This window comes from Pygocentrus nattereri, chromosome 6 (genome assembly GCF_015220715.1).
Source record: "Pygocentrus nattereri isolate fPygNat1 chromosome 6, fPygNat1.pri, whole genome shotgun sequence".
Taxonomy (NCBI): domain Eukaryota; kingdom Metazoa; phylum Chordata; class Actinopteri; order Characiformes; family Serrasalmidae; genus Pygocentrus; species Pygocentrus nattereri.
This window is the reverse complement of record NC_051216.1, coordinates 31,587,686-31,609,212: the sequence shown is the minus strand read 5'-3', so window position 1 is coordinate 31,609,212 and position 21,527 is coordinate 31,587,686. Positions and strand designations below refer to the sequence as shown.

The window sequence follows — 21,527 nt, the reverse complement described above, 5'->3', positions numbered from 1 at the left end:
TGTTTGTAACAAGATGTGTATAATTACCTACGTTATGTCAGTAGGTGCACTGTATCTGCACAGGAAATGCTAACTTTACTAACCTTTAGCTAGCTGTAGCAGTATGCTGGGCTTGTGACATGAACTCAGCCAAATTTTAACCTGTTAACTGTCACTCCATTTTTGCCTGAAACAGCAAACCCAAAATAAAAGTAGTCCAGATCTTGGTTTCATTTGAGAGGTAACACTTTTTTTCCCGTCCGAATAATTGTGTGCATTACTGACCGAAAATGACAGAGGTTAGAATGGAGGAGCTTATTTCCACCTGACTTACAGATCTCTAAACTGATCTCTGAAACTTGCCATGTTATCATGACCACATCTTTTGGATTATAAATAGACTTTGAAGGTAAGGACCCACAGATTTGCTAGCATTTGCTCATTCAGTGCTTGTGTTGCAAATGAGACGATTGTGACTGCTGTGAATAGTGGATCATAAAATGGTTAGCGGGAATCAATTCCTGAGATTTCAAACATTCGAACAGAATATTGCAGTGGTCTTTAATTAACATTCAACAAGGTCCAGTCAAAGAAAATTTCCTCAAGTGAAAGGCCGTAACGTCATAATGTCTGTCTTGCATTATGATTCAGTGCCATATACTGTTTACTGAAGTAGAGGGTATATCAACATCTTATGTAGTCAACAAATGAATGTCAAATCAAATAAAGTACCATTCAGTCATATTTCAACAATATTTAGTGTCACTTTTCTCTTTTTAGATCACACCATGTAAAATAATCTGGCTCACTTTCTTCTCCAACTGCTTTGTCTCATCTCATTGCTCGCCTGTGTGCACCACTCACTTGAGTCTCAGTGCTTAACGTAATGCACAAATCTGTTTGGCTGAGTAGCGACACGTGTGATTTTTACAACGCATGTGATTGGTCTGTGAGTTTCCCGGCCACTAAAGGCGTACTGTAAATGCTAGAAATGGACAGCGTCAGGGTCCAGACTCGGATCGCCTATTAGTCACCTCTGGTATATTGCATCATTGTATTGCTGGATGAATCGTTGCGTAAACATCATGTATACAAATCGGAAGTGAGAGCTTCAGCGTAAGTGTGCTGATACCAGTTCAGTGATCTAGAGTTTAAACCTTTCTGCAATGTTATGGTTTGTTCACATTGGCATGTTCTGTGGTGGGCAGGGCTGTTAGCATGTTAGCGATGTTAACAGCAACTGCAGATGCCCTTCATGTTGTTGCTGTGAAATTAGGGATTGGTATTAATCCTTTTGATTTGTGCTTCAACATAAATATTCCACAGTAACAATGTAAAAGCTACACTTATATTAACATGTACAGTTTCTGTATAGTTGTTACTTAGATACAGTGAAATTACAGATTGGCAATATGAACAATGCTTTTGGGGTAGTATAATATAACACATTTTAATTATTTACATGAACGTTACTTTTAAAGATACAATGAGTGCTGTCACTGTGTACATACCATCTCAGTACTTTAAAGCATAAACATAAAACATACTACTACAGTGAGCTAAATATTAGGACAGCTAGCCTTTTCCTGAGCAGATGCTGTGTACACTGTCAAACAGTGTAAATGTAGCTTCAAAGGTACAAAAATGGCCTTACCATCTAACTTTGTACATTACATAAGTTATTCCCAGGAGAAAGATAATTTTATTGTTTTATAACTATATAAATATATAGTATAATATATATGTACATTTTTAAAATGGAACAGTTAAATTAAAAGCTGTGCATGTGGAGTGAGTGTAATTTTAAAATATAATTGCAGTCAATTATAGTGCAGTTATGTTCCCTAACTAATGGTATTGAATGCATACCCTTGATGGTACCACCCCATAATGTAGATATCTACGTACCTTCTGTTACAAACAGGAAAGATCTTGTTGTTAAAATACCAATTTGTACAAATGTAGTTGTCTGCACAATATTACATGAATGAATGCAATGCAGCTGTCAAGATATACTTGTATACCGTCACTGTCGGAGCAAAACTTTGTATCTCCAAAATGGTAACTGTACAGGAAAAGCATAAGTTATTTTTAATTTAAGATAATCTACCTACAATTGTTTTTCAGGTCTATTTGGACCATTTCTTTCATCCATTTATAATAAAATTTGCAATGTAAAATGCAACTGACATTTTTTAATTATGCAAATATGAAAAAAACAAAAATGGGGAAACAAAAAAATACAGGTTTTTGTTCCAACATCACTGAAATATTTGTTGATACAAGTATATTTATGTGAGCTGTATTACTGTACTCCATCTGTAATAGTGAATTCATAATAGTAGTAACATTGTTGAGTGTATTGTTAATGTGTAACTACACAGTTATTAGAGACAATTAAAATAAAGTGGAAGCCCACATGAAACTGGTGGTAGATTCTCTGTGTGCATAAAACCTTGAGACACTGTTGGCACTGTAAAGCACAGAGGTGGAAACGCCAATACCTGGCAGCTTGTGTTCATTGAACTTTGATGTGTACAAATACATTCTGGATAAAAATCTGCAGAAGGCTGCGAGTAAACTTTTCGGATGTTTACAGTCTTGGAATGATTTGTGTCAAATTGACAATTTGCTTGCTAACATGAAGGACCCAATGCATTTTTCAATGTTTAAGTACTTTTGGGGGCCACAGTATTACTGTAGAGGAAGAAATAAGACAGATCTGAGTTTATACAGTCCCATTTATTTTTACACTCAGCATTAGGACCATACATGCAATTATATTACAATAAAAAAAGTTACTCAGTGGAATTCAGGTCAGCAACAGTATTCAGTCGGAACATTCAAAGTACTTTAAACACACGCACACACATTTGTTTGTGTGCTCTGATTAATAATGTTTATGTAAGTCTTAACATAGGCTTGTGCTCAGGTTAAGCAGTTGCTGTCTATTTTACAGTTTGGATTTTTGCACCTGTTTACATTATATTTGAATTAGCCTTTATTTTAATGCAGTTTATACTTGAACAGAACATATGAACAGTTGTTCAATATATGCTCAAAATTATTCAGACACCCCTTAGAATTAGTAACTTTTATTATACTTAAGTAAATTACTAAGGTACTTTAAGGTGCACCGATTGCTGACAGAGGCCTTCAATTGCACACACACAGCATAATCTCCATAGAAAAGACTTAAAGCTCAAGATCATTATGTTCAATGGCCAGTATGAGTATTAAACCTTCCCAGAAGACCAAAAGCTATTATTGCAGCAAAGGGGGGACAAACTCCCTTTTAATACCCTTGATTTCAGAAGAAACAGTGGATGGAGTGTTTATGAGAAGTAATTCAGAAACTTGGCATTCAAGATGCCTTATTTCTACTAAAGGTGATCTTATGAAAGCGCTGTTCTTTTGGGAACTGCTACTACCTCAAAAAAGTATGCAGCTCTCTAGTGATGTGGGAGCTCATCGACAGGTGGCTCTAACAGAACAAGCAAGGGGGAGAGTCAGAGTCAGGAAAGACCTCAGAAAAAAAAGCATGATAGCAGCTAAGCTATATGGTGAAGACCTACATGCATCAGAACCACACGTTCTCTGCACCCACCACAGAATACATTAATTTCAGCTTTCACTCCAACACCAATCACTCAGTCTTGCTCTGTCCTCTAAACAGGTGTAGTTTTAACTACAGTTAGCTACATCCATGCTGTGTTGTAGCACGTTTGGCCTGCTAACTAAGCCCTCAAACAAACACCACAGAAAGTGTTGGATTTCAATTTATTGTACATTTTTACTTTTGCTTTCTCAGACGTTTTTATCTTCTAAATATTTGGTTAAGGTAGCCTTCTGTTTAACGTAGCCTGTCGGGTTTTAATCATTATTTTTAATCATCGAAACTTGTCAGTGCTTTAGTTAGCCAGAATTGAACAAATGCCTTGGTGGGCAGAGCTGTTAACAAGCTAACGGCGCTAATGCTAACCAGCTTCTCTCTCCTAGTTAGAAGCACCTTTAACATTTTGTTATTCAGTAGATGGTTTTGACATTATTTGATTGATGGCTTGGGAATTGTGCGCTGCGTTCACTTATTCTGCTTACTGGTAACCGTGTAAAGTGAAATTTTTGATACAATGCTAGACGAGCTGACAGAAGTATTATAGCTCAGCTTTTACACAAATACCACCATATACCATGTTCCTGAGTGAAATTTCAGGAGGGTATGATGGTATGAAAACAGAATAACAGCCAAGCCTGGTTTGCACTTGTGATGTCACCCAGTTATGTCAGTGTGTGAATTTAGTTTGTATTTATCTTACTTGTTAAGATTATCCCATCATAGATATTTGCTGTAATAGAAAATGAAAGCAGTGAAAACAGAGGTGTATTTGCAGCGAACAGCTGCAAATAGTGCGGGCAGACCACCACAGACAGAGATACAGAATCATGATTAACTGTTATGCTTGACAGATGCAGGATGTTTGGCCAGCTAGATGAACATCAGCAGGCTACACTGAGGAATACTTAAGAGTGAGCAAGTAAAACATATTAACCAGCTGAGAAGCTGCCATAAATTTACCTAGAAATTTACCTTCATACATTTGAATCTGTCTGTGAAGCTACTTGGTGTTAAGTATGCATTGCCTGTTCACTAATTTAAGTGTCAGCATTCCTTTTTTAAAAAAAAAAAACAAAACACTGGCTTCTGTATATAAAATTGCCATCTTGCATCCTTTGCTGTCTGTGTGCATGTGTTTCCATCTCATTTTAGCCTCCTCCAGCTTCTTCTTCTGCTGTTTATCAAGACACTTGATTATGTTGAATTATGATGTACATCAAAATTTGAAGTGCAACTCGTCTGTGCATTAAACTTTGCAATGCACTATGGGTCTTCAATAGTGTACTATATATATGGATCACGCTACCAAACTGGTACAGAGTCAGAGTTGAAAACCCGTTTCAGACTTTTGCTTTGGTGACCTTATACTTAATTAAGTTTGTTATTAAAATAAATATTCCATTTCGTCACTAGTTAAACAGTCATAACGCTACTGAAGCTTTATTAAATGGTTCACTAGTGACTGTTTCAGAAATGAAAGTTTTAGCTAATGTTGAGCAGAACTCAAAAACACCTGCCCAGTGCATATCTAGTACCAAATTATCCTTACAAAATAATAAATTCAAAAAAACATGTTTACAAGTTGTCTAAAATACTATCATGGATTTCTTTTAGTCATTTTTATTTCAGGGTCGAAAAACACAAACTTTGATTGAAGTCAGTTTTTCACAGGACCAATGACCCCACCCATGTAGGCCTATTTCACATGACTTTATGCTTTCCTGGTGGTGAGTGCTCATGTTCACTCAGTGGTACTGCTACCATTTCAGCATCACCACATCAACTGGAGTGTTTGTGAGCTGAGAAGACTAGAATTTTGCTAGTGGTTCATTTTATTGCACATGATTGCCTACAACTAAATAAATAGCAGAAGTCGACTGTTTTTATTGATTTTCTGTCCTCTTGGATTTATGCTGTGTACTAAAACTCTAACAGGCTTCATTTTAAATTTCAAATCGATGTTTACTATCAGGAGTGTTCTGATATATACATCATGTCATTCCTTTAACCCTGTTGTTATAATATGCAGACTAAAAGCAAAGAGGTAATAAAAGGTAGCAAGTATATTTTGGGTGTTTTTTGAGCTGGCCAGTTTTTTTGAGCTGGCCAGTATTTAGTCACTTCCAGATGAATTCTTGCTCTGAGGGCCTGGCCTACTGAGTGTTCTGATATGTGAACTGATCTGATATGTGTAGCCTACACTGTTCTGAGGTTGTGAAGGCAGCTATGCACGTTGCCCACAACATGCATTAACCTTTGGTCCCGAATTTTGTTTTTGTTTTGTTTTTGAACTGGAAAAGTCATGAAAAGTTATCAGATGATTCAAGTATACACACAATAATAATAAACACACACTAATTTTCAGACTTTTGCACACATTTACTTCAGAACAATGGGATCTAACAGCTCACTGTGTGGCCATGAGGGACAAGGATGCAGTCTCACTTCCTGCTCTGAAATGCAAGGGTTTGGCTAAAACAAGTCTCCACCTATGGACTTAAAAACTCTGTCTGGTGGTGACATGAAAATGTATAACATTTTCTGAATAAAGTTCTTTTTATTTAAAAATTTAAACTCATTATAAAAGAAATTACGCAGATCTTTTTTAAAAATAAAATTTTAAAAATGCCAAAAAAATGTAAGGGTTATTTTCAGAAGTTTTAGGAGTTAAGGTTTGGGACAGCTACCTCCCAAAAGGAAGTACCTCAATGATGATGATATCAATGATGATTTTGTATATATTTAGCTTATTACTATCTCAATTTAAATAGATCATCAGATAATCCTTGTAAATATGTTTTTTTGTTTTTATATTTATTTCTGTCTATTTATTTATTTGTGTATTTTTTTTAATGTTGCACTGCAGTTTGAAGTAATTCAGTAGAATTGTACATATAAGGAGATTACTGCTGAGATTTCGAACAACACTACAAAATAGGTGACACATTAAATAGTGCACAATTTTTGTTTTAAGCAGCAATTCTGAACACAGCACTAGAATATTAGAACTCTAGTCTTGGACAGAATTATAATTTCAGTGGAGATTCCTCACTGAAAAGACTTTATATTCTAGACTTATAGTTAATGTCTGTTTCTTTCTCAAATTCTTGCTGATTTCTCACCATTACTCCTTTTTAACATTTGGGGTCAACTCAGTGGCTTGTATATTAGGTGTAATTTGGCTTCGTGTAATTTCTGGTTTAGGATTGGGTCTCACGTTGCGCTTGACTCTGCAGCAGGGCAAACGCAGCACCAGGTGCATCATTGGATGCAGGCAACAGCTGAGTGCTGCCACTACAATGGTGAGAGTCTTCACATCCAAGTCTTTTCGCTTTTGCTGACAGTCTCTGCTGTCCGATGCAGCCATTATCCTGATCCGCTGCACATGGTAGGGCAGGAAACAGGCGACAAAAAGAACCACAGTGGCCAGGATTTTCCTCCTCACCTTTAGGCCTCCCCCTGGCCCGAAACCAGCACCAACCATGCTTCCCCCTCTCACCTTCTGCAAGTGGAAAATCAGCAGACTGTAACTGACTAGCATCAGGCCAAGGATGAAAAAGAATATTCCAACACCTATGGCTTGTAAAGTGTCCCCTTGCTCCATTCCTTTGTTCACCATCTGGTAAAAGCAGGTAATCAGTTCTGGTCCTGTAGGATTCAGGCTCGCCTTATATCCCAGAGGTCCAATTACACTGGTGGTTCCCAGTATCCAGGTGATGGCGCAGATGACCCAGCAGAGCTTTGGCTGCCTGAAGGCTTGGAATAAAGCCCAGCGTGGCTGTACCACTGTAGCATAGCGGTTGATGCTAGTCCACAGCAAGAAGCACATGTTACAGTAGAGGTTAATGGAAAAGAAGCAAACCATAACAAACCCTGTGATCAAGCAGATGGAAGAGCCAGCCTTCCATTCAGAGCCAGAGCTGTAGTAAGCTGTTCTAAAGGGGAAGCTGCAGCAAACCATCAAGTCAGATACCACTATGTTTAAGGTGAAGATGACGGTTGGTGTCTTTTCAGACCTCCAAAGATCCAGCATGGCAAGTCCATTGACCAGGAAGCCCACAACAGCCAGGGTCAGATAGATCCAAGGCAGAACTGTAATGTGTTGTTGATCTTGTTCCAGTGAACACCTTTTACTGGAACCAGAGCAAATACAAGGAAATTGGAGATGTTTCTCATTAACATCAGAGATCATCTTACAGTGCTAGTTGGTGCAATGTTTCGTCTCTCACATTTATGTTTAGCTAAAAGTAGCTTCACACATACGTGAGAGGAAATGCACATCACCTGACCATGAAATATAAGCTATTTGAGGAAGCTTTAGCTTACAGTAATCTTTCTTTCAGCATTTTTTTTTCTTGTTTCATTTATTAACATAGAGGACAGTCACTGTATTGACTGATAGTGTCTGTTTGTTGTCTCACTGGTTTTTGCTGTTAATATTCATACTGAAAACTTTTATAGCATTGTTTCTCAGTTCCAGTCCTAAAAACCCTGTGCATTATGCATTTTCATGCTTGTCCTGTTCTAACATGCTTAGCTCTGCTGTGAATTAATACTTACCTGATGAGTTGAATCATCAGTCATATATGAAAAAGGAAGGGACAAAAATAGAAATACATGCAAATACTGTGTGGTGTGTGGACATTTACTGGTAAATGTAGTAAAAATAGAGCTGTTCAAATGAATTGACCACATTAGATTAAAAAAAATCATTTTTTAAATTTAATTATGTAATTTCTTCATAAATCATTAGGGATTACTTAGCTGTTCGCACAATGATATTGTATATTTTAAATTGCTTACTGATCTCACTCATGGAAAGAAAGAAGGCCTTACCCACTTAAAAATGCATGAAAATCACTTTGTTATTATTGACGTATAATCTTCAGCTAGTTAGATGCGAGTTTATGGCTTTATATCATTTAAGAGCTAACAAGAGCTTAATAAGACTTAAATATCCATATTCTGAAGTGCCGTTTTAGCCATTGCACTTCTATGTGGAACACATACTGACTTATTAATTAGGGATCTGATCTTTTTTACACACTAAATTGCCCTAAATTGGAAGTTGAGAATTCATGCTCATCAATTTGCATGATATAATCTTATTGAAATGTTTATTATGCATTACAACAACTAATAATACAAGTAGCAATACAATTATTACAGTTTTCACATAATAAATAAAGCTTAATGCATAGGGAAAAACAGTGTCTAGTTTGGGTTTTCCGTAATGAAGCAAAAGAGAGTCCTAATATGTGGTTCCTTAAAATAAAATGTTGACAAGTACTTCATTGTTTGTCTTGTATGGTTTGTTGTTGTTGTTGTTGTTGTTGTTGTTGTATTGGTCAGTGTTACTGTAAAATTCAGTGTCTGATAATTCAGTGAATCTTTAAAATAGTCATTAGGTTATGCTGTTACTAATGTCACATTCCTAAATCAAAGCATAAATATAAGCATATTTAATAATGTGTGCGCATAGTAAGGCATATATAATCAAACCATGTGCATGATACAAGCGTACAAAACCAAAGTGTGTGCACAATATAAGCATACATAACCAAAGTGTGTGCACAATATAAGCGTGTGAATTTCCCCGCTGTGGGACTAATAAAGGATTATCTTATCTCTTATATAACCAAAGTGTGAGCATAATATAAGCGTTTATAACCAAAGTGTGTGCACAATATAAGCATATATAATCAAAGTGTGTGCACAATATAAGTGTATATAACCAAAGTGTGAGCATAATATAAGCATATATAATCAAAGTGTGTGCACAATATAAGCGTATATAATCAAATTGTATGCACAATATAAGCGTATATAATCAAATTGTGTGTACAATATAAGCGTATATAACCGTGTGTGCACAATATAAGCGTATATAATCAATGTGTGTGCACAATATTAGCGTAGATAATCAAAGTGTGTGCACAATATAAGCGTATATAATCAAAGTGTGTGCACAATATAAGCATATATAATCAAAGTGTGCACAATATAAGTGTATATAACCAAAGTGTGAGCATAATATAAGCATATATAATCAAAGTGTGTGCACAATATAAGCGTATATAATCAAATTGTGTGTACAATATAAGCGTATATAATCAAAGTGTGTGCACAATATAAGCGTATATAATCAAAGTGTGTCCACAATATAAGCGTATATAACCGTGTGAGCATAATATAAGCGTATATAATCAAAGTGTGTGCACAATATAAGCATATATAACCAAAGTGTGTGTACAATATAAGCGTATATAACCAAAGTGTGTGTACAATATAAGCGTATATAACCAAAGTGTGTGCACAATATAAGCATATATAACCAATGTGTGAGCATAATATAAGCATATTTAATCAAAGTGTGTGCACAATATAAGCATATATAACCATGTGAGCATAATATAAGCATATATAATCAAAGTGTGTGCACAATATAAGCATATATAACCGTGTGAGTATAATATAAGCGTATATAATCAAAGTGTGTGCACAATATTAGCGTATATAATCAAAGTGTGTGTACAATATAAGCGTATATAATCAAAGTGTGTGTACAATATAAGCGTATATAATCAAAGTGTGTGCACAATATAAGCATATATAACCGTGTGAGCATAATATAAGCGTATATAATCAAAGTGTGTGCACAATATAAGCGTATATAATCAATGTGTGTGCACAATATTAGCGTATATAATCAAAGTGTGTGCACAATATAAGCGTATATAATCAATGTGTGTGCACAATATTAGCGTATATAATCAAAGTGTGTGCACAATATAAGCGTATATAATCAAAGTGTGTGTACAATATAAGCATATATAATCAAAGTGTGTGTACAATATAAGTGTATATAATCAAAGTGTGTGTACAATATAAGCATATATAATCAATGTGTGTGTACAATATAAGCATATATAACCAAAGTGTGTGCACAATATAAGCATATATAACCAACGTGTGAGCATAATATAAGCGTATATAATCAGTGTGCGCACAATATAAGCATATATAACCGTGTGAGCATAATATAAGCGTATATAATCAAAGTGTGCACAATATTAGCGTATATAATCAAAGTGTGTGTACAATATAAGCGTATATAATCAAAGTGTGTGTACAATATAAGCGTATATAACCAAAGTGTGTGCACAATATAAGCATATATAACCAACATGTGAGCATAATATAAGCGTATATAACCGTGTGAGCATAATATAAGCGTATATAATCAAAGTGTGTGCATAATATAAGCATATATAACCATGTGAGCATAATATAAGCGTATATAATCAAAGTGTGTGCACAATATAAGCATATATAACCATGTGAGCATAATATAAGCGTATATAATCAAAGTGTGTGCACATTATAATCATATAACCGTGTGAGCATAATATAAGCGTATATAATCAAAGTGTGTGCACAATATAAGCATATATAACCGTGTGAGCATAATATAAGCGTATATAATCAATGTGTGTGCACAATATAAGCGTATATAATCAATGTGTGTGCACAATATTAGCGTATATAATCAAAGTGTGTGCACAATATTAGCGTATATAATCAAAGTGTGTGTACAATATAAGCATATATAATCAAAGTGTGTGTACAATATAAGCGTATATAATCAAAGTGTGTGTACAATATAAGCATATATAACCAAAGTGTGTGCACAATATAAGCATATATAACCAACATGTGAGCATAATATAAGCGTATATAACCGTGTGAGCATAATATAAGCGTATATAATCAAAGTGTGTGCACAATATAAGCATATATAACCGTGTGAGCATAATATAAGCGTATATAATCAAAGTGTGTGCACAATATAAGCATATATAACCGTGTGAGCATAATATAAGCGTATATAATCAAAGTGTGTGCACAATATAAGCATATATAACCATGTGAGCATAATATAAGCGTATATAATCAAAGTGTGTGCACAATATAAGCATATCTAACCGTGTGAGCATAATATAAGCGTATATAATCAAAGTGTGTGCACAATATAAGCATATCTAACCGTGTGAGCATAATATAAGCGTATATAATCAAAGTGTGTGTACAATATAAGCATATATAATCAAAGTGTGTGTACAATATAAGCATATATAACCAAAGTGTGTGCACAATATAAGCATATATAACCAACGTGTGAGCATAATATAAGCATATTTAATCAAAGTGTGTGCACAATATAAGCATATATAACCGTGTGAGCATAATATAAGCGTATATAATCAGTGTGCGCACAATATAAGCATATATAACCGTGTGAGCATAATATAAGCGTATATAATCAAAGTGTGTGCACAATATTAGCGTATATAATCAAAGTGTGTGTACAATATAAGCGTATATAATCAAAGTGTGTGTACAATATAAGCGTATATAATCAAAGTGTGTGTACAATATAAGCATATATAACCAAAGTGTGTGCACAATATAAGCATATATAACCAACATGTGAGCATAATATAAGCGTATATAACCGTGTGAGCATAATATAAGCGTATATAATCAAAGTGTGTGCATAATATAAGCATATATAACCATGTGAGCATAATATAAGCGTATATAATCAAAGTGTGTGCACAATATAAGCATATATAACCGTGTGAGCATAATATAAGCGTATATAATCAAAGTGTGTGCACAATATAAGCATATATAACCGTGTGAGCATAATATAAGCGTATATAATCAAAGTGTGTGCACAATATAAGCATATCTAACCGTGTGAGCATAATATAAGAGTATATAATCAAAGTGTGTGCACAATATAAGCATATCTAACCGTGTGAGCATAATATAAGCGTATATAATCAAAGTGTGTGCACAATATAAGCATATCTAACCGTGTGAGCATAATATAAGCGTATATAATCAAAGTGTGTGCACAATATAAGCATATATAACCGTGTGAGCATAATATAAGCGTATATAATCAAAGTGTGTGCACAATATAATCATATATAACCGTGTGAGCATAATATAAGCATATATAATCAAAGTGTGTGCACAATATAATCATATATAACCGTGTGAGCATAATATAAGCGTATATAATCAAAGTGTGTGCACAATATAATCATATATAACCGTGTGAGCATAATATAAGCGTATATAATCAAAGTGTGTGCACAATATAATCATATAACCATGTGAGCATAATATAAGCGTATATAATCAAAGTGTGTGCACAATATAATCATATATAACCGTGTGAGCATAATATAAGCATATATAATCAAAGTGTGTGCACAATATAATCATATATAACCGTGTGAGCATAATATAAGCGTATATAATCAAAGTGTGTGCACAATATAATCATATATAACCGTGTGAGCATAATATAAGCATATATAATCAAAGTGTGTGTACAATATAAGCATATATAACCAAAGTGTGTGCACAATATAAGCATATATAACCAACATGTGAGCATAATATAAGCGTATATAACCGTGTGAGCATAATATAAGCGTATATAATCAAAGTGTGTGCATAATATAAGCATATATAACCATGTGAGCATAATATAAGCGTATATAATCAAAGTGTGTGCACAATATAATCATATATAACCGTGTGAGCATAATATAAGCATATATAATCAAAGTGTGTGCACAATATAATCATATATAACCGTGTGAGCATAATATAAGCGTATATAATCAAAGTGTGTGCACAATATAATCATATATAACCGTGTGAGCATAATATAAGCGTATATAATCAAAGTGTGTGCACAATATAATCATATAACCATGTGAGCATAATATAAGCGTATATAATCAAAGTGTGTGCAGGATATTAACATGTTTAATCTACATGTGTATGTGATACAAGCATATATAATGAAAGTGTGTGCGTAATACTAATGTCTAAGTGGTAGAACATGGGTCTGCAAGACTGGGAGTGAGAAACACAAGATTACAGTAATATCCAGTATTATAATGATATTTCTTTCAGCAACATGTTATAGCACAAATAGTACTACATAGTTACAGTACATAAGCAGCTTGTTGTATAAATTAGTGCTATGCTGCATTGATTATGCCTGCATTCATCAAAATATAACTAGTTTGGTCCTAGTGTAAGTATTTTTATGCTTCAAATATAGACAGATGATATCTAGTACATAAGAACAATGTGACATACCTGCAATTGTTGTCTGTTCCATTGATTCCTGAGAAATCTGTTTTATTTCCACAGAGCTCTGACATACTGGATATTCTTTTCTTGTTGATTTCCTCTTAATTTCTGTTGCAGTGCATGCATTCTCACAACACCTTCAGAGCGTGGGCCCTAAGGGGGAGGGTTTGATCTTTTCAGAAGGGAACTAGGCAGGTTCTTTTTTGACCACATCCTGCACTCACTGTTAAACCCATAGCTGTGTACTTGTTCTGATGCTTGTCGTATATGTTTGTTATTATTTTTGTATCTATGTTTCACAGATCCGTTTTGAATGCAGTCACACGTTTACTACCACCTCTGTTTTTAAACTATCTCGCCGACCAACTCTGATCCTGTTTTCTTTCACATAGCGTTATTTAGGTCACTGACTATTGCAGACATCTGCCAGCAGAGGGTACTCTCTATTCATGGCTGTTATTAGTGAGTCCCTTTTATGGAGTTTCTCACTGAAAGTTCCACTGCATCAATTGTTTTTTTTTTTTACAGCTGCTTCCCTCCAAAAACATGTAGAATACTGTCCTGTATTACATTTATGCAGATTATCAAAGCTGTTATGTACATACTGAAGAGCATTTTGCTCAAATGAAGTTTGGTGTGTCAGGAATGCCCCTAGTGCAGTGTTTGGTGGGTCGAGGGCCAAAAAGGTAAAAAACTGTTGTCCATATCTAGAAACTAAGTGTGTTTCCCTCATTAGGTGAGAAAGCAGTTGTTCCTCAAGATGTGGGCCACATTTTGGGGGGACCTGAACCATGTACAGATCTGGTCATAGGCAAAATTACATGTTTTGTTGATTTTCAAAATGAAAAAAAACAATCCACTACAGGGAACAAGCTTAAATATGACATTTGTACACAGTTTAGTGCACAATTTCTATTCTTTGCTGAGTCTAAAATGGAAAAAATAAAACAAAATGTGTTTAGAAAACTCAGTGTTGTTCCCACACACAATGCATAGTCTTCGTATGTTCAAAGGAAATCTTCTTCTTCATTTTAATCATTTTATTGTTATGTATTATCATATTTACTATAATATAACAATGCCAGTCATCAGTAGGCACTTCTGATACATTCCAAAACAAAAGAATAAAAGAGCATCTGTTTATATTTTTACATATTTTGTACATCAATAAACAAAAGTTTACAAAGTTTGAAACTAAGCAGCTTAGAACATTCATAGTGTTTTCTTGTGATTACTTATGATTAGATATCTTGTTTTGAGCATTAATTCTTGCTTACTGCATCAGTACATTCAGTCTTTGTTGTTTGGAATTGCTTTAAGCCCAGGCATTGGAAGATTTATCATATCAATAATAGTTCTCCATGACACCCAGGCAAGTAAGTGTAACAAAGTCATGTATCCAAAGGTTTGATCTGAGTCTTTCTTCGCAAAGTGGTGATCTCGCTTTCTGTAAGCTGATCCCGTTGGGTTCTCCCAGTGTCATTGGAGGAGCTGTTGGAATGTCCTGAAACCGCCAGGCGAATGCATTTACACAGAAGCTGCAACACAGTCCTGCGCACAGAGCCACATAGCACAAAGTACATGACTGGATCCAGGCAGCTGTTGAAGGCCGACAGCAGCAGAGCTATCTCATTGGTTTTGTCCACCACCTCAACCCACTGGCAGGAGACATCTGTGATCTGGGAGATGATGTAGAAGATCCTCACCAAGTGATAGGGCACGAAGCACACAGTGAAGAGAAAGAGAATAAAGAAGGATTTCCGAGCTGTTCTGCCATACTTGACTGCATTTGGAAGATCAGGCTTCTCCCGAGAGACACGCAACAGCCCCATTGCGATCTTCCCGTAAGACATTACAAGGGCTCCATAGACCACCCAGAAGGTGACCACTAAGAGTAAGTTGAAATAACCCTTCCATTTGGCATTGTGCAGCTGTTTATAATGGAAACACTTAGTGGTTGGTGTGTTTTGCTTATTCAGGGCAATATATGGTAATATCAGAGCAATAGCCACCACCCAGAGAAGGCAGCATGTGAGTATGCTCTCTCTACTTCTGAGAAACCTCTGCTTGCTGGAGATCCTTTGCAACTTCAGGTAACGGTCGATGCTAATCAGACCCAACAGGACAATGCTTATGTACATGTTCATGTAGAAGACATTGCCCACCACCTTGCAGATTATTGGATTCAGGACCCAGCAGTCATTGTTGGCATGGTAGGCTATCCGGAAGGGCAGGCAGACCACAAGGAGCAAGTCAGCCACCGCCAAGTTGATGAGGAAAACTCGCACCGAATTCTTCTTGGAGTGCAGACGCAGGAACACCCAAAGAGCCAGGAGGTTGCCAACTAAGCCCAACAGGAAGAAGATTGAGTAGGAGATGGCTAGAAGGACCCGGAGGCTGCTGCCATCCAAAGTGCAATTAGCCTGACCGTCTTGCTTTTGAGTTCCTACCAGGCTGTTGGATGTGGGAGTGGTATTGTGTAAGGCTTGGTAGCATTTCTCTGCCATTACAATCTGTTGGAAGCTCGAACCTTAGAAAGAGAAGTAAATTGTTATTGTTTTTAATGTGACATCGCTGCTAACTTAGCACTCAGATTCTGAAACTTTTTTTTATTTCACACTTCAGAACTCTTGAGCTCCCAGAGGAAATTGCCTCATGCGAGAGGTCTATACCAGTGTAGCACACTCTAACAAATGTTATTAAAGGAAAAAATTATCTTTAGCATTATTTAATAAACAATCATCAATTATCAGTACCTAAAGAACACTGATCAACTGTCTGTTTCATTACAACAAGACCACCATTAGTCTTGCTTAATTGGAGTTTCATCTTTTCAGATGTCAGAAAAAATAAATATCATATCATATTGTGACCTTATATTTTGCCATGCTGCACACCTCGACTGTTAAGTACCAGGAATTAATGCATTTTGAGTCATTGCTGCCACGTCTAGTCTAAATTATGTGTGGCCTCTTTCTGCAGGACCCCTTTACTCTTAATTAGTCTAACCAAATAAAAAAACATTAGAATTCCAAAGTCTGAGACCACATTCAGAATATGTTAGGTGTTTTTATATTAGTTCTTTTTTATAGATTGCAACTGCCACAATCAAAAAATAGCATTTAACACAATAACAAGTACTTTTGTAAATGTCACTCACAGTTTTTTAGATCATACACATTTCCATCATACAAATATATTACATCAGCATTGTTGGGGGGAAAATAGCTTAGCTCATCCTTCAATAAAGAGCGAAGACTCTATGTCTACATTCCTGCACTGTACTGCGTTTGTTGATGCTTTGTGCATCTGAGCTCTTGTGTTATTTACTACTTTATTGAGAGAGTTGCGCACACACAGGACATGTTTTCAATTGTTGTTGTATTTCTTATTTATATTTGTATTTCATTTTCTTTAGAGCATCCGGTAAGAAAGTTACAACCTCAGTCTTGTTGTATTTGTGCAATACTAATAAAGATATTCTGATTGATTCTATTCAAAGTTATTTTAAGGTTTAATTAATGCAGAGTTACTCACTGTGTGAATTCCACCTGGAATCTGTTCCAATTACAGTTCCACAGCTTCAGGAAGAGAGAAGCAGAGGATGAATATCATTTCTTGCAGCCTGTTCTTTTAGGAAGATACCAAAGTGTTTTGTTTCCTCTGCTTCAGCGTCTAAAATCCCTTTAAACCTTGCACTTCCTTTCTCAGTTCCTCAGTGTTTTAAGCTCCGTTCCCCTGTGCTGCTGTTAGCGAGGTGCGAACCAGCTCTAAAGCACAAAATGCACGAGGCTTTTTAAAGACTAAAGGGGGAAGCAGCAGTCAGTTTTTTTCTTAAACCACAGAACCACATGCTCTAACATTTCTGGTTATTTTGATTATCTGGCTAGTTTGAGCACCACATCACATGACATTTGCCATATATCGAAACATATTTTAATTTCAGATAACTGGACACGTGTATTTATTTATTTATTTATTTTACAGTGTATATTATACTATTTATTGCCATTTTATAAAAGCAGTAAGCCACTTGAGGCCACACATTACAGTGACTAATTCAGGTAGAAGGTTTAACTTTAGCACCACCCTTTAACCAAGGGAAAATCATGTCAGCACTGCCATCACTCACACCTGGTTTTTTACAAAAATGGCTCTTAAAAAGTGGCCTAGGCCCAAATCTGTGAAGCATCTCAGAGTAAGAACACTCCTCCAAGATCAGAAAAATGCAGTTTGGCATCATGTTTTTTTTTTCCCCTCCTCCTAGCCCCACTGTGTGTTGTTGGCATCTAAGGAGAATTCAGCTCCAGTGAAGCTGGGAGGCTTTGGAGTTGCAATCCAGCTTGGAGAGTCAGGACTCGTGGCAGGAGGTAAGCACTATCAAGCGCTGCAGCCATCAATGTAAACTATATACAAAGTGATCAAGGGTGTTTTAATGTATAGATGTTTTTAAATGAACCAAACTCCGGTCTGTTAAAGGGAACCAACTGCAAATGACCTCAATATTCAGAATGTAAGTGATCATTAAAGGGCACTCAGTTTTCTGTCTGGTCCTCTTAAGCGTTATGAGATCTCACTGCATTTGTTTACACCACATCCTACATGGGTCACAGTATCATCGGATCTACATTAAGTAGATTATGTGCTACCCCGGGCACAAGGAGGATGCTGGAGGCAGGGTTCAGGTTTGCAGCAGGCATTTCACTTTTAATTTCAAGTTGAACCACAAACAAACAAAACTATAACCAGAGCAGGCTGAATTTCATTGGCTTCACCCTAGACTTTTCAATCCTTGTCACACTTGAGCTTTTCAGCTCTTCAGTCCTCTGCTGCTGTTCATCTCTCTCTCTCTCTCTCTCTCTCTGTCTCTCTCTCTCTCTCTCTCTCTGTTCCCTCTCTGCTCTTTTTGAAAGGTGCTCAAGTGAGCACCTGAGATGAGAGTGAACAAGAATCCCCTGCTCCGTAACCCTAGTCACTGCACCCCCGTCTCCGCCCCCACTCCACAACTCATTCACCTGAATCGAACCTGAGGTGTAATGTAGAATGGGGGAGGGGCCCAGGCGGCAGAGTTCAGGACTTGCTTGCCACCTTCTTGCCTCTAGTGACCTTCGCCGTCATCTTCATCCCCTTTCTTGCGGCTAATGTCCTCCTCCCCCGTCACTCATGTCCCTCTGTGGTGCTCAGGATTTGCACACCCCCACCCCCCCTCTCCCACTCACTCATACCTATTTTTGGAAAAAGGTTAATTGTATATAAATAAAGTATACATACATTTTAACACTGCTGTTAAAATACTGCTGTTGCTTTACAGAAATCAGAAATAGAATGTCAATTCACAGAAACAAATGATCACCTCTATTTCACAGACATTTGAGTTTATTTGCACTTGTTATCATGTCAGTATAAGTAGTAGAACTAGTGAAACTGTTGAATCACAGTAAAAGGTTAATTAACAAGTTTTGTATCTCACCTTTGCATTTTTTTACAGATCATACAGAATTTGTTACAATTTATTTTATTTTACAATGTGTATTTAACTGTTAATTGCTGGTTTATAAATGCAGCAAGTCACTTGAGGCCACACATTACAGTGATTTTTAATTCAGGTAGGAGGTTTAACCTTAGCACTAGTCTTTTAACCAAGGGAAAATCATGGTTTTCTACCCAAATGACACTTAAAATGAGGCCTGGGCCTAAATTTTTCAAGCATTTCTGAGTAAGAATACTGCTTCAAGATCAGCTCAGAGTCTCTAGTGCGAAACATGGTGTTAATGTCATGCCTGAAAGACTTTCAACCAATGAGAGCCAAGCTGAACTGAACTTGTGATGTTTTGCCAAACTCCTACAAAGTTTTGAGAATCAGAATCATTGGTTGTGACTCTTCTCATGTGTAATCTGAAAGCGTTGGGTGTTTCATTCAGAGCAGATTGTGTAGTGGGGGGACTTTGACTTACAATGACCAAGAACAGACAAATCTGTGAAAAATGTTATTGTATGTGGGGTCTCTCAACATCACCTAGGATTTTTAAATGTGATTTTTAAATCTGAATTTCACTGACTTTTGAAAACAAAGTTTGTTGTGAAATGTGCCATTCGAGAAAGTTGCTCACAATGATGGAAAAAAGATGTCTGAAGAATTTAATGCCTCTTGGAGCTCCTTCTGCTCTGTAAGCTGTTCCATAAAATGTAACATTTTGGGTTTTAAACATGTTAGGTTTAGGCCTAAAGCACTGCAACTTACTTTTTTAAACATATTAATGTCAGAGAGGTACATATAGGGCACTGTAGGGCAAAATGTTGCCTAAACATATTAATAATAAAACATTTTTTTGGGTTAACCAGTATTTTAACCATTATTAAAATACAGATCAAATTCAGAAAGAATGTAGGTTCACTGGCTGTTTTCTACAGCAAAAAAAATGACTATATGTCTGTTGTTGACATCGTGATCCCTGGTTCCTAAAGGATTTAAGTCAGTAAATCCAGACTGGCACATTTCACGGCAAAACACTTTGAGTGAGTTTGGTAACGTCTTGACAATGGAATTATGCAGAAATAAAAAAAATATGACTGGAATTCCCCTTTTAAGCACTCAGTCATTGATGGAAAAATTTGACCACTCGCATTCAGTAACTAGTGGAATCTGCTTTCCACCAAAACCATTCTATGTCTGCTGATCGGTCTTACGCAGAAGATAGGAGGCATTGCGACGTATTCCTTTAGTTAGACTTGTTTCAGTTCATCTATATTGTTGGGATGTCTTTTATGAGCAGCTGGTTTCAGATCACACTACAGCTTTTCAGTGGAAATGAGCACTTTCAATACAAGATTTATTTGAGTCGTTCTGTTGTTGTCATTTGAGCTTTATCTTGCTAACAGATACTCTACTACACAGTTTTACGAAACAGCTTGTAATGAATTTGTCCCTCAGCAGTTGCAGACATTGCAGACCATTTATGCTGCTCACCAAAACGATCTCAAATCATTACCCTTCCTCCACCATGCTTCACAGATTGAATTTGAAGTGTTTTGTTTCCTCCAGATGTAACTCTGTGCACAGTCTTGCTAAGAACACAGACAACACTTTTTCAGGTTTCTTCATATCCAACAATGATATACAAATGTAACAATAAAAAGTTACATAAATACAGTTTTCTAAATAAGCACTTTTATGCTGACCTGCTTGCCCATCTAAGCCTATCATCCAGTTAACTTCTGGTTTTGTAGATCATACCCAGTTACATCATACAAATATATTCAGTCAATGTTGTTGAAGAAAACAATGTATACTTCAACTGTGAGACCTCCAAAACTGTTGGAAATGACATTTTATTGGTACTGTGAAAAAGGGTTAAAACCAGGGGGCAGCTGCTCCCTGCACTTAAATAAGACCAGAAGGACTTATCAGATGGGCAGCATTTTTTTGCAACTTTGCAACAGTTTTGCTAGTTTAAAGGCTTTGAAGTGACTTTCATCACTGTCAGAAAAGAATCAGACCATATTTGATTTAATTTTGTTGGCAAACAGCAAACCTCATAAATACATTTACTTTATCCATTGAGACAGAAACAGAAAGGCTATTAGCTTTAATTACATATTCATCAAATCAGTGCTGAGAAATCCATATAATTATTAATATGTTGGAGACAGCCATGGAAGAAATAGAGCTCCCATCTCCAGAGTCCCTCCAAAGTCCCCCTAAATTTAGCTCACATATGCAGGATAATTTCAAAGCATTCTCACACAT

General features: G+C 36.1%; 3 protein-coding genes across 16 annotated transcripts in view; 1 reads left to right on the top strand and 2 right to left on the bottom strand.

Moving 5' to 3' along the window:
• The window catches only part of caska (calcium/calmodulin-dependent serine protein kinase a), a 291,499-nt gene that overhangs the window by 203,286 nt on the left and 66,686 nt on the right, over nucleotides 1-21,527 (top strand). For 13 of the 14 annotated variants that reach the window (XM_037539390.1, XM_037539386.1, XM_037539396.1 and 10 more), the window contains exon 6: nucleotides 18,048-18,150. In XM_037539390.1, coding sequence (XP_037395287.1) covers nucleotides 18,048-18,150 — 103 coding nt within the window. Of the gene's footprint in view, nucleotides 1-15,567; nucleotides 15,675-18,047; nucleotides 18,151-21,527 lie in introns of those variants that run through there. The other variant, XM_037539395.1, reaches the window with a different exon arrangement.
• gpr82 (G protein-coupled receptor 82) lies at nucleotides 2,703-13,908 on the bottom strand. The gene is made up of 2 exons (XM_017695258.2): nucleotides 13,787-13,908; nucleotides 2,703-7,728 (listed from the first exon to the last, which is right to left on the bottom strand). The coding sequence occupies exons 1-2, from the start codon at nucleotides 13,849-13,851 to the stop codon at nucleotides 6,720-6,722; spliced, it is 1,074 nt and encodes a 357-aa protein (XP_017550747.1). The 5' UTR covers nucleotides 13,852-13,908; the 3' UTR covers nucleotides 2,703-6,719.
• Nucleotides 14,798-17,566, bottom strand: gpr34b (G protein-coupled receptor 34b). The gene is made up of 2 exons (XM_017695256.2): nucleotides 17,318-17,566; nucleotides 14,798-16,310 (listed from the first exon to the last, which is right to left on the bottom strand). Exon 2 carries the CDS (start codon nucleotides 16,285-16,287, stop codon nucleotides 15,172-15,174), a length of 1,116 nt encoding a protein of 371 aa, XP_017550745.1. The 5' UTR covers nucleotides 16,288-16,310; nucleotides 17,318-17,566; the 3' UTR covers nucleotides 14,798-15,171.

Bases quoted from the DNA above. Each gene is read 5' to 3' on its own strand.
- gpr82 (XM_017695258.2), bottom strand. From the start codon at position 13,851: ATGTCAGAGCTCTGTGGAAATAAAACAGATTTCTCAGGAATCAATGGA. The intron at 7,729-13,786 runs GTATGTCACATT...CTCTGGTTCCAG, and splicing joins GGAACAGACAACAATTGCAG to TAAAAGGTGTTCACTGGAAC.
- gpr34b (XM_017695256.2), bottom strand. From the start codon at position 16,287: ATGGCAGAGAAATGCTACCAAGCCTTACACAATACCACTCCCACATCC.